The sequence below is a fragment of the Schistocerca cancellata genome, chromosome 4 (genome assembly GCF_023864275.1).
Source record: "Schistocerca cancellata isolate TAMUIC-IGC-003103 chromosome 4, iqSchCanc2.1, whole genome shotgun sequence".
Classification (NCBI taxonomy): Eukaryota; Metazoa; Arthropoda; class Insecta; order Orthoptera; family Acrididae; genus Schistocerca; species Schistocerca cancellata.
The window spans coordinates 660391740-660410883 of NC_064629.1; the positions used below are offsets into that span (position 1 = coordinate 660391740).

At 38.9% G+C, this 19144-nt stretch overlaps 1 protein-coding gene across 1 annotated transcript in view; it reads left to right on the forward strand.

Moving 5' to 3' along the window:
• The window catches only part of LOC126183644 (protein Hook homolog 3-like), a 177463-nt gene that overhangs the window by 103249 nt on the left and 55070 nt on the right, over positions 1 to 19144 (forward strand). Inside the window, exons 6-8 of the mRNA XM_049925784.1 lie at positions 247 to 458; positions 11136 to 11310; positions 14032 to 14309. Coding sequence (XP_049781741.1) covers positions 247 to 458; positions 11136 to 11310; positions 14032 to 14309 — 665 coding nt within the window. The remainder of the gene's footprint in view (positions 1 to 246; positions 459 to 11135; positions 11311 to 14031; positions 14310 to 19144) is intronic.

A 19144-nucleotide genomic window follows, 5' to 3' on the forward strand; every position in this document is an offset into this window, starting at 1 on the left:
CCTGTGAAATGTCCAACTTACTGCCAAAATTATCAGTGAGTAATTTTTAATGGAGAGTAGTTCTTGTGTGTGTATTTTAAGAAGGGCACTGTTAATTCCATAGTGCCTAGATTGGGTAACATTTGCAAACTTCATTTACTGACTTGCCATGAAGTGTAAAATTTTCAGTTATTTGTAGTGATGTGTTTAAGAGTTGTGCATCTTTTGAGGCTTTGTGTGTGAAAAGCTACACATTTTTATTTCTAGAATATATAACCAAGATAATGATGTTGGAGGAATCAGTGCAACAGGTAATAATGCAGTCCATTCAAGAGCTTGAGTCTGCTAGCCAGGCAAGTTTTGGTCCCGTTGCTGGAGTTGAACTAGAGGCAGAAGCTCAAAGGCTAGCTTTAGCTCTAGAGGTGGCTGCTGAGGCTCGTGACCAAATGGCTCAAAGGTGCCATGAACTTGACATGCAGGTAACTGAATGAGACACTGATTTCTTATTATTTCCACATGCTAGAAAGCAATTACTAGAAATCTGAGTAGGAGATTAATTTAAAATGAGTAGCTTTTAAATAAGTAAGTACTTTAATGTGGCCCTCAATTTTTCCTGTTTTGTGCTACGTGGATAGTTATAAAAATAATAGAAACGTTTGAGCAAACACCCTCTTTAATGTTTTGTAAAACTGAACACACACACACACACACACACACACACACACACACACACATACATACACAGTTCTAATACCAACAATAGGCACTGATGCAATCCCACAGAAATTTCCTGGTTTATCTGTAGAAAATAAGCAGTCTTACACATGAGTTTCTTTGCTTGTCAGAGAGATATCAGTGTTCTGGAGATCTTCTAACATTAGCTGTGCCGAATGACGGACATAACTATTCATTTAGTGTAGTCTGGTATATACAAAAATTCCATCTACACTTATAATAGTTTTCTGTATTACACTTGAAATATTTTATGTATTAATGTACATGAGATTATTTCTGCCTCTGCAGCAGTGTGTATTAAATTACAATTGATATGGATTTCAGCCAATACAGCAGGTAAAATGTGAAGAGTGAATTTGTAATTTCAGAACTAATCATGTTCTCAAGTGAATTTCGTAATGAGGTTCAGCTGCATTCCTTCAATCATTTTTGTGGTTGTAACATCTGTCCATTAATCATATGATAGTGAAGTTGGAAATAGATTTATTTGTTTAGTTTCCATTCATCTCCATTACTGAGAACATAGCCACAATCATTTTTAGAATACAGTCATCTTTCCCCCAAAAAATAATCATTGTATACATATATTTTACTTTCCATTTCTATCTTGACCAAACATTTATGCCTCATTTGTGTAATAATGTTCTCATTTCTCTTTGTTGTCATATCAGAATCTCCAGATGTAATATTTTTATGAAAATGTGATAGCATTTTTCTACACTAATCATGTGTCACTACTTCTTTCTGTTTTCATTCATTCTGAATGCACATTAGCTACATTGTCTATCTTGCCCGAGTTGTATACTGTGTGTGTGTGTGTGTTTGTGTGTGTCTATCTCATATATACAGGGTGAATCACCTGAAACTAGTACCGCAATTATTGTGGAAATGAGAAGTGCGGTTTTCACAGAATGGGTTGGTAGTCAGGGGCTCATATTGTAAGACAGTCAGGCAATAAACAGATTGTAATGATACTTAGAAACTGTATTTTTTGTGCAAACACACATTTTTTTGAATGAGACAATGCCTATTGACATTGACAAACTAGAAGCGGGGTAAATGAGAATGTCTGTGGTTTTCCTACATCTACATTCTGTGAGGTGCATGGCAGAGGGTACGTCCCACTGTACCAGTTAGTAGGGTCTCTTCCTGATCCATTCATGTATGTAGCCTGGGAAGAATGATTGTTTGAATGCCTCTGTGGGTGCAGTACTTATTCTAATCTTACCCTCATGATTCCTGTGTAAGTGATGCATAGGGGATTGTAGTATACTCCTAGAGTCATCATATAAAACTGGTTCTTGGAACTTTGTTAATAGACTTTCTTGGGATAGTGTACATCTATCTTCAGGAGTCTTTCAGTTCAGTTCCTTCAGTATCTCTGTGACACTTTCCCATGGATCAAACCAAATTTTCACCATTTGTGCTGCTCTTCTCTGTTTGTTACAGGTTTCTAGTGCACGTCATTTACGAGATATCATATTTTCTATCACCAACATTTTTACAACACATTTAGAAGCACACCTTAAAGAACACAAGTGCATACACTAGTTACGTGGATTCTGACCAGTAATAAGACAGTTGAACATCACAGATTGTGTTCAAAATTACCACCAGCAGTGGCAATTCCCACTTCCACTCTGCTATGGAATGACTGCTGCACATTTGCTACAATTTCAGCAGAGATGTCCAAGCAGACTGCAGTAATATATCATTGGATGTAGTTGGTATGTCCTTGTAAACAGCATCTCTCACCGTTCCCCACATTAAAAAGTTTAGGCGTCATATGTGGGGACCGGTCTGGCCAAGGTACAGATCATCTGCATCCAATCCAGCAATTTGGAAATAATTCATGAAAACATGCTGTAGTACTTCATGCTCTAAGGATTAGACAGCCATCGTGTTGGTACCACAGATTGCTCCTAGTCTGCAGAGGAACATCTTCTAGCATCCGTGGAAGATAGTCTGTTAGGAGAATGCGATACATGTGCATGTTCAGGGTTCTGTATATGAAACATGGGCCTACAGGCTGATGGTTCTCTATCCCACACCACATGTATACACTCCATGGATGCTGACGTTGCACCTCACAAAGCCAACAGGGATTGCCAACAGACCAATAGCACACGTTTCGGTGGTTTATCTGGCAAATCTTGTAAATGTGGCTTCATCACTAAACAAGATACATCTGGAATATCCTGTCGTAATGCCCATATACATAAATTAACATGATTCTTATAATAATTTCCATGCAGCTCTTGATGGAGAGAGATGTGATAGGGACAGAACGTATATCAATGGCAAATGCGTAGTACATTTCCCTGACTCATGCCACTTGCTCGTGTGATCATGTGGGAGCTAACGAGTGGATCAACTGCAACTGCAGGAGAACTGTAATTTCCCCCTCTTCTATCATCACTTGTCTAGGTGCTATGCTACCACTTTCACGTAACTGGTTGAAGAGGTTGATAAATAATTGCTGAGATGGTTGATGTCTATTGGGATATCTTGGCATGTACACCATACGGGAATGAACTGCACTCTTCCTACACTCCCCATACACCATGCGCATGTGGCAGCTTTTTCTGCATTGGTAAATACCATCGAACTACTACTTAGACTGTCACACCATAACGGACTAGTAAGTTGCAGTGCACTCAAGTAACACACAAGAACACTGTAAGCAAACATAACACCATTGTACCGAACAACTATGTAGGTTGAACGGCACAAACCACTTTTGGTGTGGAAGCTTTTCAAAATATGATGTCTCGTAAATGCCTTGCACTAGACTCCTGCAACAAGCACCACTGACATTCTGATTTATACTATTTTTAGTTTGTTAATGTCAACAGGTATTTTTTCATTTAAAAAAATATTATATTTGCACAAAAAATAGACTTTTTAAGAACTGGGTACAGATCTAGGTATCTTGTTGGCCACAGAAGTATCTCAACAACATGCAAACAATTTATAGCGCCATGTGTGATGCGTGTATGAGCATCATCCTATTGAAAAATCACACCTGAGGAAGCAGGATGTCTGTGAAGTACCATTGTGCCATCAAAATTCCATCAAACACTACGAGCTTTGACCTGAAGTCGTATCCGATGGCTCCCCACACCGTGAAGCCAGGACTAACCATGCTGTGCCTCTCCAAAACATTGGAAGAATGGGATCTTTCCTGAGGTCACCACCTTACTTGCTGACAACAGACATTCAAGAAAGTGCAGAACAGTGATTCATTGATGAACACAATGCGACACCATTTGTCAGAAGTCCATGCTTCCCATTTATGGCACCACCCCAAATGCAGCTGTTCGTGTTGTGTTTTTGATGGTAGCCTATGCATGGAATGGTAAATCCCTAGTCTGGCTTCTGCTAGACTACGGTTAATGGTGCTGGTTGACACATCTGCCAGTTCACACTCGTTATTTACCCTACCAGGCCTGATAACAACCTAAACATAAACAATACTAAGACACTTTTTGTTCTATTCTACTTGTAACAGAAAATTGCAAGTCTCCTAATTATTTACATACTCACCAGTGCTGTTTGTTTATAGAAGTTACATTGTTATCTGACCATGTCTTCTGTGTGCTTCACTTTTTTGTCAGTCAGTGTAATAGGGAAGTGAGAAGTACACAATCAATTTAGTGTACATAGTGGGACACATGAGATGAATATTAGAATCCCTGAAAACATTAAACAATTTGTAAAAAATTGTAATAATGGATCTGTAGGTGCTATTAATCACTAAAATAAGTTATCAGTTCTTATTTTAGCCATCAAGACTGTTGAAAAGTATTTTGTATGTTGATTTTGATTCAGTTTTTGGTCAGAATTACCAAGTGAAGTGCATAGTGCAAGACAATACACACTTTTCAAGAGGTGGCAATTCAAATCCTTGTGCAGCCATCCAGAGCTAGGTTTCTCATAAATCACATAAAGCGAATGCCAAGCTCGTTACTTTGAAAAGGGTACAGCCAACTTCATTCACCATCCTTTCCAATATGAGCTTGTGCTACACCTCTTGATGGCTTTATTATGAACAAGATATTAAATGCTTATCTTCCTTTCTTTGATAAAAATTGGATTATCTCCAGACTGTTTGTGAAAACCACCCACTTTGCTATTTCACTTCCCAGGAAACATGCTTCATTGTTCACTCTGGTGTATCTGAGATGATAGTTATAAAAATATATTTGTTAGCCTTAATGTTGCTGTACTCCAATGCAGCTAAGAAAGAGAGAGTTAGCAAATGAAACATGGCAGTGCCACACTGTTCAATGCAGACAGTATGAAGGATGCTTTTTGTGCTCTTTGACATTTTTCCCAAGCACAAAATCAAATAAAATGACAAATTTTCTGAGACTTTCATGGAAGTAGAAAATATATCTGATTTTCTGTGAGCTGACAATCAGTTGCCAAGAACTTCTGCATGATAATATTCCTATGAAAATTGTAAACAAACTGCCCAAATTTTATTATACTGAAAAGCTTGAAGTGGAAAGCAAAAACTGGTGTGTACTCTATAGAGAAGCAAGGAAAAGGCTACAGTGTCTCCTTACAAAACTACATTTTTCCTTCTGTTAAAAGGGTTCTGTTTGTTTTATGAATATGACTGTTCCACCCAACACTTTGCGCTGCTGCAAGATCGTTTAACACCTTTGACTGAGTGGAAACATGGCTTCTGATCACATTTAGTCAGTAGCCAGTTTGTGTTTAGTAAACACTCACAGAGAGAAAATAAAACTGATGACTTTGGAAGACTTAGCCAGAGGTATGTTTTCTGAAAACAAGCAAAAACTCCAGTTTGCTTTTTGTGGGACTTGCTAGATATCTTATTGTAATTATCATTTCACAATACAGTCTTCTACAAAACTTGATTACATGTTTAATTTTATAATTTACATGTTGCTTCTACACTGTCAGGAAAAAAATCATGATGCAAAAAAATAATTAATGCAGAGTAGAGAAATTTCAGGAATGCATTTGGATAACATATTTAACTGATTAACATTGCAGGATCACAGCTTAATGTGAGTGTGAGATAAGCCATTGCAAATGTGAAATGCTAGTACATTAATATTTGGTGTAACCGCCAGAATGTTGAATCCAAACATGCATGCAATGTGTTGTACAGGTGCCTGTTGTCAAGTTTATGGGATGGAGTTTCATGCCTGTTGCCCATGGTCAGGCAATACAGGCTTGGTTAATGCTGTTTATGGATGACTCTGGAGCAGTTATCTGATGATGTCACATATGCGCTCGATTGGAGACAGATATGGGGATGAAGCAGGCCAAGGCAACGTGCCAGCACTCTGTAGAGTATGTTGGGTTACAACAGCAGTATGTGGGCGAGTGTTATCCTATTGGAAAACACCTGCTGGAATGGTGTTCATGAATGGCAGCACAACAGGTCAAATCACGAGATTCACATGCAAACTTGCAGTAAGTGTGCATGGAATAACCCCACAGTCTTCGTGCTGTCATACGAAATCGCATCCCGACCATAACTCCAGGTGTCGGTCCAGTGTGCCTAGCATGCAAACAGGTTGGCTGTGGACCCTCAACTGGCCTCATTCTAACCAACGCACAGCCATCACTGGCACTAAAGTAGAACCACCTTTCATCAGAAAACACAACAGACCTCTCCACCCTGCCCTCTAATGTGCTCTCGCTTGACACCACTGAAGTCACAAATGGCGATGGTGTGGGGTCAGTGGGATGCATGCTACAGGGCATCTGGCTTGGAGCTGTTTGTGAAATAACCAATTTTTAACAGTTTGTTGTGTCACTATGGTGCCAACTGCTGCTCAAATTGCTGTTTCAGATGCTGTATGATGCATCAGAGTCATACGCCGAACATGATGGTCTTGCCTCTTGGTAGTGGCACATGGCTTGTCAGGGGCCTGGTCTTCTTGCAACTGTACATTCTTGTGACCACCACAGCCAGCAGTCATATACAGTGGCTACATTCCTGCCAAGTCTTTCTTCAGTGTCACAGAAAGAACATCCTGCCTCTTGTAGCCCAATTACATGACCTCCTTCAAACTCAAGAGTTGTTGAAAATGGCGTCTTCGTCACCTTAAAGGCATTCTTGACAAACATCAACTTGACAAACATCAACTCACCACTTCCTATCTCAAAGATAACTAATGCTCATGACCATTACAGAGTGTATGTAAAGCAAATCTGATTTGCACCATCATAATGGTGCTACTAGCACCACTCTTATGTGATAGGTGTGAAATTTAAATAGGCATCATCTTTCTTGGTGTTGTGATTTTTTTTTTTTTTTTTTGTCTTTTTCTGTCATTGCATGTCGCCAAGGAAAATTGGCACAAATTTTCAGTACATTCCAAATGCAGTTTTTATGTCCTAGCTTACATTTAATACTAAATTTCAAAAGACAGTATTTACTATGAGCTACATCATTTGTTCTGGTTAGTACTTTATCTCAATAAATATGCTGAATACTGTGACAAAAAGTGGAATCATCATCATGAGTGGACCCGGAAATGTATCCCTATTAATCACACTGCGGGTATCTCATACATATTATGTGCTGTTCAATGAACTCCTGGGAACACATTTATCATGTTTTATGACTTTTTGAGTTGTTGTAACTGCCAAAACCTGAAAAATAATAGGCACCAATCGTAACTGCTACTTTTGTTAAGCTAAGTAAGGGTCAGACTGTGTTGACGCTTAACCAGTATTGATACCTCCAGTAGATGTCCAAGTGATAAACTTCCACGGATCACATCACCAAATTGTAATTTTTTCCATCATGATGTGATTTATAATTTATGGTGTCAGGGTTGAGCACTATATTTCTGAAGCAGCTTCTGGAATTTGAGTGGAAAATTTTTGTGTATTTATGCAGGATATCACTCGAGAGTGCAGTGAGACAAAATGGTGACAGGAGCCAAGAAAGCGTATGTCGTGCTTGAAATGCACTCACATCAGTCGGTCATAACAGTGCAACGACACTTCAGGACGAAGTTCAACAAAGATCCACCAACTGCTAACTCCATTCGGCGATGGTATGTGCAGTTTAAAGCTTCTGGATGCCTCTGTAAGGGGAAATCAACAGGTCGGCCTACAGTGAGCGAAGAAACGGTTCCGCGAGCGGGCAAGTTTCACGCGTAGCCCACGGAAGTCGACGAATAAAGCAAGCAGGGAGCTAAACGTACCACAGCCGACGGTTTGGAAAATCTAAAGCAGAAGCCTTACCATTTACAATTGCTACAAGCCCTGACACCCGATGACAAAGTCAAACGCTTTGAATTTTCGGCGCAGTTGCGACAGCTCATGGAAGAGGATGCGTTCAGTGCGAAACTTGTTTTCAGTGATGAAGCAACATTTTTTCTTAATGGGGAAATGAACAGACACAATGTGCGAATCTGGGCGGTAGAGAATCCTCACGCATTCGTGCAGCAAATTCGCAATTCACCAAAAGTTAACGTGTTTTGTGCAATCTCACAGTTTAAAGTTTACGGCCCCTTTTTCTTCTGCGAAAAAAACGTTACAGGACACGTGTATCTGGACATGCTGGAAAATTGGCTCATGCCACAACTGGAGACCGACTGCGCCGACTTCGTTTTTCAACAGGATGGTGCTCCACCGCACTTCCATCACAATGTTCGGCATTTCTTAAACAGGAGATTGGAAAACCGATGGATCGGTTGTGGTGGAGATCACGATCAGCAATTCATGTCATGGCCTCCACGCTCTCCCGACTTAACCCCATGCGATTTCTTTCTGTGGGGTTATGTGAAAGATTCAGTGTTTAAACCTCCTCTACCAAGAAACGTGCCAGAACTGCGAGCTCGCATCAACGATGCTTTTGAACTCATTGATGGGGACGTGCTGCGCCGAGTGTGGGAGGAACTTGATTATCGGCTTGATGTCTGCCGAATCACTAAAGGGGCACATATCGAACATTTGTGAATGCCTAAAAAAACTTGTTGAGTTTTTGTATGTGTGTGCAAAGCTATGTGAAAATATCTCAAATAATAAAGTTATTGTAGAGCTGTGAAATCGCTTCAATCATTTGTAATAACCCTGTATAAAAGTAAGACATGGCCTATGGCATTTAACTCCCTATGATGATGAGAGAGGAAATCATTTGAAGCTGGAATATGCAAACAAATCAGACGTAGCAAGAAAGCTGAGAAACATTTATCGAAGAATATCACTGGGAAAACTACCTTCAGTTTGTTCACATTGTTATTGAGTGATCACAGGAGATCAGTCCCAGGTATGTTCTCATATCGTGATATCTGTGATAGTGCTGAGAATATTTGTATTTTGAGGTAATGCCTACAGATGTACGGAGTTCATCAAGTGTCATTATTCTTGGCAGCAGACAATTGTAAAACAGCTGTGGAAAAGCTACAGTTGGCAGAAAGAGGATGATACTTTCAAGAAGTCCTTATTATTGTTCTTTGCAGTAGACAATTGTAAAGCAGCTGTGGAAAAGCTAAAGTTGGCAGGAAGAGGATGATACTTTCAAGAAGTCCTTATTACAGCTTTTCACCAAGTCATTGCCACATAACTTGTTCATTTACTGTGCTGCCTGAATTCTAGCATTTGGCTCTTACCTCAAGATCTCTGTATCAACTTTCTGCTGCAAGAGAACTTGAAGATTATTATTCAGATCATTACTATCTTGTTGGGAGTATATTGTAAATTATGTACCATGCCATTAGAAATTTATGGAAGGTATAATTTCAGCCATGTTTTGTATTTGTGGACATGTCTATATTAAATACACTAAAAATATGTTAAACATCTTCAGTTAGTAATATTTGTGTTTTATGAGACAGTATAACACAATGCATTTCAGGTCCTGTGGGCCCAAATTCAAGTGTATCTAGGTAGCTACATTAATTTTCTTGCATAGTGTAGTGTAAAAAAATGCAAATACTACTGACTAAAGACATTTTTTAATATACGGGTGATTCTAATTAGTTGCAGTTTCAAAACAATGTAAACAATGTAAAAAAAGAACCACTGCCTGAAATGTGATCAAATTTGAACAGAATATTATCGAAGAACTGGGAAACATTATGGAAATGAGCAAAAATGTAACAAAAGTTGTACCACTGTATGGTGCTGTAGGCATCAAAACGTAAAAAGGTTCAGCTATAAATAAGAAATGAATCCCAGTATGGTGGCTATGGTGTAAGTTGAATGTTAAAACAACCATACTGAACAATGTGCATAACTTTTCAAGTCTGGCATTCAACAGTTGTGGGACTGTTAGTATGGTAGGCACATCCAACAACAGCAAGGTCGTACCACATAGGATGGGAAAAAATTGGTTTTTAATCGTCTTGAGGGCAGAAACAGCATAAAGAGCAACAATGAGATCAGTTTTTAATTGTTATGATACACATGAAAGATCTGCTCAATATGCCACCCACACTGTTTTCTGCATCAAGTTGAAGTTGAGAAACAGCATGTTGAACAACAGATTGGAGTGTCTCAGGTGTCACATTCATAATCCATTACACAGTATGTGTATTCATTTCAGCTACATTTATAATTGGAGCACTGAACACAGCATCTTTTGGCAAACATTTGTCTTACTGGCAGGTCAGCATGAACAACCACTGACCATAAGTTACATTGTATGGATAGCAATGCAGGATGTTTCATAGAATTTTGTGGACCATGCTCAGAGATATGTCCAAAATTCAGGCTATTTCCCTTGCACTGCATGTTTGCACACTATAACTAGACCGCCCCCATGCATTGTTGTGGCCACATTTTCTACTGATGTCAGAGCAGTTGTTTTCCTCTCTCTGCCACAGTGCACTTCAAAAGAAAACATGTCTCTTTGAATTTCAGTATCATTTTCTCCAGACCCTTGGTAGACATAGGACAAATGATTTTTTTTCCCTGAGTCCCCTGAAGTTTTGCGGAGCTACTGACACACAGTCACCATACTTGTAAGAAAGCATTACCAAGAGCATGTGATCCTGCATTGAGACAATTGTGCTGAGCATCTCAGATGTAAACAGAGGAACAGCTATGTACACTACATCTTTTATTTTTCATATTGTACCACTTACAGCACTAGTTAATGTTAATTTTTCTTCTTCTCCATAATGTTTCCCTACTCTTCTTTGATAATATTCTATTCTATTCCAATTTGACATCATTCATCATTCAGAGCTCTCTTTTTTTTTTGACTGGAGCTTTAATTATAATCATCCCTGTACTTTCAGTGTATTTTGGTAAGGTGTCACATTACACACTTCCATATAATTCATGGTATTGTTTGTGAGGTTTCAAGTAAAAGTATTCCATTTTCTTCCTTACAAATTACGTCTGGTGCTCTCTGTTGAAATTGTATTTTACACTGCAATAGTATGCTCTCATTATTTTGACTCTGTGGTTTACAGGTTACATTACTGCAAGAGGAGAAAGCAAGTGTATTAAATGAAAACAAAAGGTTACATGAGAGGTTGCGAGAGTTTGAGATGTTGGAAGGCCCCATGGCCGCTTCAGGTCACAAGTGCAAAGAATTGCGTAAACAGGTTGATGCCCTGAAGGAAGAAATATTTAAGTTGGAAACATGTAAGTATATGTTGTAACACATTTTTTCTCTAGAATCTGCATGATCCAGAAGAGCTTACTTTGCCATTTCTTTCAGTTGTTGGTTATAACAAATGCTTGAAAGTCCACTGCATTATGATCCATATATTGATTAAAAATGTAGGAAGATTAGGGTTCTGCATTGCATCTGCAGTGAAATCATTAGAAACTGATTACGAAGTCAGGTAGGGATAGGATGGCGAAACAAATCAGCCCTGTCATTTTCAAAGAAATCATCTTGGCGTTCACCTTACACAATTTAGGGGAACCACCAATATTCTAAATCTGAATAGTCGGAAGAGGAACTCTGCCACTTCTGAACGTGGAGTCTGGTGTCTTAGTCACTATGCCACCATGCCTGATCTATTGATTATAGTTCACTTGGATGAACCATATCACATGAGATAATTATATGAATGAAATTTAATTACCGCTAAGAATATGGCCAATCTATTCTGACACGGGAGGATGAGCCCTTTGATATGGAATCCAAACGGTAACAATATTAGGAATTATTCAGATTTGCTGTGGTTTGCAAGCCTCAAAGTTGATGCATTGTGAGGAAAAAAAAATTGTTGAACTAGCTGAGTTGTATCAGACGTTTGTAACTGTAGTCAGTCACTTAAATGTGGAACTAACAAGATAGTAAAATACTCATGCTGTGGTTGTACTTTTGTTATATGAACTTATTCTTCAGGTACATAAATTATTCATTTACGTTGGTATTCTAAGCAAAAAGAAAGAGCTATTCTGTGTTCACTGAAGCCACTCAAGGTAGTGAGCAGGATAGGGGGCCACTAGTTGGAGGGGAAAAATGGAGAATGTGGAGTAAGAGAAACAGTTAAGGAATTAGGAAAATGAAGATACAAGTGAGCGAGTAAAGTGTAAAATGGACAGGTGCATTGTGAGGCTGGTGGATGTCTTACAGATGGAATGGTTGGGAACAGGAGATGGGATGCAAACTGGGGAACAACAGGGACCAACAGAGACTGAGAAAACAAGGAAACACCTAACAATCCTTGCAGTCTTGTTGAATAGCCACTAAGAGTTCCATTTTGACACTCAATTATCCACCCCCCCTCTTCCAATTCCCCAGTCTCATTAAAAAATAACAACTTGTTGTTTGCGCCTTCATATGAAGAATACTCTCCTTTCTAACATTGCCCCTCCTGTCTCCAAAAATTGTGTTCCACTGCTCATCAAACCTATTCATATCCAGATCTGCCTATGCTTCTCCTGCCACATGGACCATATCCCTTTGGAAAACTAAGTACAAGAGTCACTTTATATCCACATGCCAAGTGAGCAAATAAAGTATAAAATGAGCAGGGGCAGTGTGAGGCTGGTGAATGTCTATGGATGGAATGGGTGGGAAAAGGAGAACCCTATCAAATACAGGTCCTAGCTTGACAGTAACCACAGCATTCACTAGTTTCGTTGTGACGACACTGAAACACACTGCAAAGGATTTTACATAAACAAACTATCCATATGGGTGAATGGCCACATCCACTGTGGCCGAGGATCAACTGGACTGTGCTTGTATGGAGTATAGTACTCAACATAATGTGGTTGACCTCAACCCATTCCCCAGCATGCGTGTTCATGAATTGTACTCACTTGTATTGTCCTCTCCTTTTCTCCTTATCTCTTTCTATACCTGTTTCCCACTATGTTCCACACCAGCATAATCATTCCTAGATTCAGATTGTCATGTTCCTCCTCCCTCTCCCCACATCACACTCTTTCAGTTTTTCCTACCTACTACCCGACCTAAGATAACTATTCACCCCAGTAAGGCTGCCATGCCAGGAGACAACAGTGTGTGTGTGTGTGTGTGTGTGTGTGTGTGTGTGTGTGTGTGTGTGTGTGTGTGTGTGTGTTCATTCTGTTGTTTCCCTAAATCTATTTTGGCACCTACTGGATTGGTGCTTTTGAAAAAGACAAGGTTGATTTCCTTCTCCATCCTTGTCCTACTGGAGAACTTTTTACATCCATGGTTATTTTCTCTTATCTTTGAAGATTTACAGATTTTGTATCATTGTTTTTGACTCATTCAATTTCATTTGCTTACTAGCATTTGCAGTCAAATTTTTCCCCCAAGTATTGTTTTTGAATGTTTGAGAATATTTTTAAGCTTTTAATCTCACCAGTTTTACTTCTTCCACCGTTTCTTCACATTATTTTCTCTCCCTTCTTGTCTCCATTAATATTCTGCCTTGCTATAGTATTATTGGATAGAAAATAACATGCTTCTGATGATCAGCTGAATATTCAACTTACTTTAGTATTTGTTAATTTTACAAACTACTGGTGTATAAAAGTTTTAGTTTTTGATGTTTTCTGCTTAAGAGAAGAAACCTAGTACCTGTTGCCTTTATAAGGGCAATAGCAGCTCCATCATTACAGGGAATACAGTATTTTCTTTCACTTTCACATTTTCTATTCATATACCCCATAGCTACCATAGCTATGCTTAGTCAAGTTATTACTAACAGTCTTTAATCACATTGACAAATTAATTTACTATTCCTGTAAAAATGACATGTCCTGAGTAGAATTTTACTGTTGCAAATAATGTAAGAAATGTATTTAACAGCATTTTAGTAGTGATTGAATAGAGCTCATTGTGTAATTGTTGTAAATAAATAAATAAGTCTCAAACACTAGTTTATTTAAATATTAATTTTCTTATCATTTTAGCACGAGATGATTTTAGAGCAAAAGTAGAATTGCAAGAAAAAGAGCATCTTGAGATGCAAGCAAAGATTGAAGACTTGCAGAAAATGGCTGATGAAGCACAACACCTGAAAGATGAAGTTGACATCTTGCGAGAAACAGCAGATATGGTTGGAAAATATGAAGCTACAATAGAGTCATATAAGAAACGATTGGAGGAAGTTGGTGATCTTAGGAGACAAATCAAAATCCTTGAAGAAAAGAATACTGACTACATGCAGCAGAATATGGAGCTAGAGGAGGTTAGAAGACTTCTAGGTTAATCAGTTTATTTCAGTTGAGGGCTCTTTTCACCTATGGCTTCTTAAATATTCTGAGATTCGGTGTCAATTTTACCAGTATCTTTTTTAATTGTTGCAGCACTGCTTCTGTTCTTATTGCTGAGTCAGCTGTTTATTCAGTACCTGTTGTGTTTTATTTTATGTATTTATTTTCTTTTAATCTTTCAGGTTGCCTCACTGGCTCAAGGAACTGTTTGTCATGTTTTTATTTTATTACACTTCAGTTAAATCTGGGATTTGCTGTTGCTTTTAACATATTTACCACCATTTTCTTGACTTTTTAATCTCTCTAAGGTTTTATTTATATCCTTCCTTGTTTTTTCATGTGTTCTTAGTACACTCATGTTACTAATATTGTTGTGTCATTTTATTACTGTTCCACTCTCTCTTGCTTCAATGACATCTTAGGGGAAAATAACTGTGGACTCATGTATTGGCAAGCTATTTGATTGTGTATTTCATGTAAATATTTATTACAGGATGTATCATGATTAATGGCGTAATGCATACAGTTGAAAGTACATGATACTAGAAGCAAAAAAAGTCTCAGTAAATCTAGGTCCACAACTGAAATGTTTGTGAGATACCGTATTTACTCGAATCTAAGCCGCACTTTTTTCTGGTTTTTGTAATCCAAAAAACCGCCTGTGGCTTAGAATTGAGTGCAAAATAAGTGGAAGTTCTGAAAAATGTTGGTAGGTGCCGCCACAACTAACTTCTGCCGTCGAACATATGTAGCGCTACACAGGCATGCTTTACAGGCACAAAGATAAATACTGGCACCAAAACCTCTGTGTCACTAAATAAATTAAAAGGAAAGGTGGAAGACAAGCTTTTTTCTCCGCCCCGAGTTTCGACCACAGCATTTTCATACTTTATCCAATGAAGTAAATACAAATTCCGTATTGTTCGTTTTCGAATGAAGCAGCATTTCAGTGTACTACAAAAATCCGACTGGCAAGACGGTTTGGGATGTTTGTCAATGTGGCCAACTCTACATTCTGAATTTTTTCCTACCTGTGAGAAGAGATGGTTGCTAATAGGAATTTTGATGAATCGTGAATCACATGCAGTATTCTCTTCACCATAAGAATAATACAAATATAAACATATATAAAAATTTTGCCATGTATTCTTTTGTGTTTGCTGCTGTCTCATTTAAATCCTGTCTGCCTAATAAACTACGTAACTAGAATGACATAACAGCAAACGTAGAAGAATATACATATCATGTCATGTTCATTTCGTATTATTCTTATGCCTAATAGTGATACAGTCAGAAATGAAGCACGACAATTGACTAGAATTTTGAATCTAAGATGACTCTAATTTCTGTGCAGAATGTAATGTACTAAAGAGGCGTCTGCAAAGATTTTCAAACGGAGAAAAATTTTCGCTAAACTCTCGTTCAGAACATCATCTATCATACGCAGTCTATTATTTGGTTCTTGTTGATCATTATCAAAGAAAGCAGCAGTGTAAGTAACAACAAATAGCAGTCTCTTGCCATTGTTTTGCTAATGAGACGATTCCTCTCTCTTTTTTTTTAATTGTAAGCAGCGTTAGCATGCACAAAAGCACGCCATGCCGCGAGCGGCGACAGGCTGTAAACACTCATTATCAGAATGTGACAAACAGTGCATGACACAGTACAGTAATGCAGTTTCAGCTTAGAGTGACTTAAACACGTATAACAAAGAGAACAGCACTTATCAGATAAAAGAAAAATAAACAATCAATTCAAACCGGATGAAGCACGTGAAAAAGGAAGGGTACCCACGCAAATACAGACGGAGCTCCTGACGCATGGCAATGGCTACCTGGTAAAGCTTAACTGCTAAACTTACGACTCGAACCTAACTACTGTAATTGTATCATCATTCATTCGACCTAAATTGTGTCTCATATTACAATGGACCAACTTCGTTTCGATTTGGAGGTGGGGCCTAAAACTTTTCTCTCCCCTTGAATTTCGAGTCTCAAATTTCAGGTGCGGCTCAGATTCGGGAAAATTTTTTTCCTTGATTTCAAGTCTCATTTTGCAGGTGCGGCTTAGATTTGAGTGCGGCTTAGATTCGAGTAAATACGGTAGTTGCGACTTTGTGGTTCCCAGCCACCACTGACTTGATTCTGTGTAATTGTAATCTGAGTTAGGAAAAGGTAACAACACTGTACAACATTAAGAAAAATTATTAGAGATACTTAGGTAGAAGTGCAGGTGTTCTGAATTAACATGACAACAGTCATGTGACTGTACTCATAGTTAAAGGATGTGTTCAAAGTGTCATCCTCGTACCTGAATGCAGGCATATACCCATCACCACAATAGGTTTCAAATCCTTTCAGACACTTCTTGGCAACCATCGACAAGCCTCTGCTCCAGTTCGTGTGTGTGTGTGTGTGTGTGTGTGTGTGTGTGTGTGTGTGTGTGTGTGTAAACTGGCATACACGGCACCTTTAAGGTGGCCCCAAACACGAAAATCCATGGGTTTCGGATGTGGTGATCTACATCTACATCGTTACTCTGCAATTCACACTTAAGTGCCTGGTAGAGGGTTCATCGAACCATTTTCATACTACTACTCTACCTTTCCACTCTCGAATGGTGCGTGGGGAAAAAAGAACACCTAAATCTTTCTGTTTGAGCTCTGATTTCTCTTATTTTATTATGATGATCATTTCTCCCTATGTAGGTGGGTGTCAACAAAATATTTTCGCATTCAGAAGAGAAAGTTGGTGATTGAAATTTCGTAAATAGATCTCGCCGCAAAGAAAACCGCCTGTCTTTCAGTGACTGCTACCCCAACTCGCGTATCATATCAGTGACACTCCCACCCCTATTGCATGATAACACGAAATGAGCTGCCCTTCTTTGCACTTTTTCGATGACCTCCGTCAATCCTACCTGGTAAAGATCCCGCACCGCGCAGCAATATTCCAGCAGAGGACGGACAAGTGTAATGTAGACTGTCTCCTTAGTGGGTTTGTCGCATCTTCTAAGTGTTCTGCCAACAAAGCGCAGTCTTTGTTTCGCCTTCCCCACAATATTATCCATGTGGTCTGTCCAATTTAAATTGCTCATAATTGTAATAGCCAAATTGACAGCCCTTAGATTTGTGCAATTTATCATATACCCAAAATTTATCGGGTTTCTTTTAGTACCTATGTGGATGAACTCGCACTTTTCTTTGTTTAGTGCCAATTGCCACTTTTTGCACCATACAGAAATTCTCTATAGATCATTTTGTAATTGGAATTGATCATCTGATGATTGTACTAGATGGTAAATTACAGAGTCATCTGCAATCAATCTAAGGGGGCTGCTCAGATTATCACCCATATCATTTACATAAAATCAGGAACAGCAGAGGGCCTGTGACACTACCTTGCGGAACACCAAATATCACTTCTGTTCTACCCGATGATTTACCGTCTATCACTACAAACTGTGACCTCTCTCTGAGAGGAAATCACAAATCCAGTCACACAACTGGGATGATACTCCATATGCATGCAATTTGAGTACAGTACACGTCTTCTCACCCAATCTATCTTTGGCCAGATCGGCATGTTAGATGTCCTCTGACCATAGCAGCAAAATGTGCCAGCGCTCCATCATGCATGTAAAGATCCTCTGGCATTGCTCTAGAGGAACATCCTCAAGCAAGATGACACTACAGAAACCAAAGGTAATTCCATCCATTGAGTTTGTTTGGTAACATGTGCAGCCCAATAAGACAATCACCTAGTACTCCTGGCAACACATTCACTGAGAAAAGTCACTGATGTGGAGAATTGTGCACAGCAAGTGGGTTGGAGCCTAGATGATTCCAGATGTGAGAATCAAGATAATTAAACACACCATTGGGAATGAACCCTGCTTCATCTGTAAATAAAATGTTATTGTCAAAAATAGAGTTGCCTACAGCTTTTGTTGCATCCACTAACAGAATGGTCATCTTGGACTAAAGTCCTCATCACTAATACACTGAACGGTATAGGTAAATTGCACTGTGATGCATTCTCCAAACACTGCTGTGACTCATTCCAAGAATTTTTGTGGCAAGTCTCCTTGTCAACATTCTTGGAGAATGTTCAACTGTTTCCAGCACCACATCTTCAAGCACAGGTGTAATCCATGCCCTCCAGAGAGAAAATCAGGTATTGACTGTGTATTACACGTTACTCCAGTATTCTCTCTTTCAGATATACACTACTAAACTGAGGTGTGCATGTGCAAAGTTCCCAGCTTCTCAGAGGGATTGATGTACCTTTGAAAATGTAGAACTCTTGGGATTCCTTTGGGCAGTGTATGCTTCTTGGTACAAACATGCACCTTCCCGCGCATTGCTGTTAGCTCTTCCATACATGAAATGCATGTCCACATACTCCATGTCATTCCACAAACAACTGACGCGAGTGGCACTCTGACTGTGTACTGTACTGTTGTACCCATTCTGTTTACTCCATGTCTCAAATGTAAACAAAGAACCATCGACTGACATGCAGCGTTTACACATAATCACATCAGTGGTGGCTGGTAACCACAAAGTCGCAATTATCTTACAAACGGTTCATTTGCAACCTATGTTTACTGAGACTGTTTTACATCTAGTATTGTGTACTTTCAGCTGTATGTTCTTATGCTATTAATTTTGATACATCCTGCATATCATGAGGTGATGACAGTGGCACCTAAAGTGCCCTCCGCCACACACCGTTGGGTGGCTTGCGGAGTATAGATGGAGATGTAGATATGTGAGGATTTGAAGTAGTTGGTATTAATTGCAGCTTTA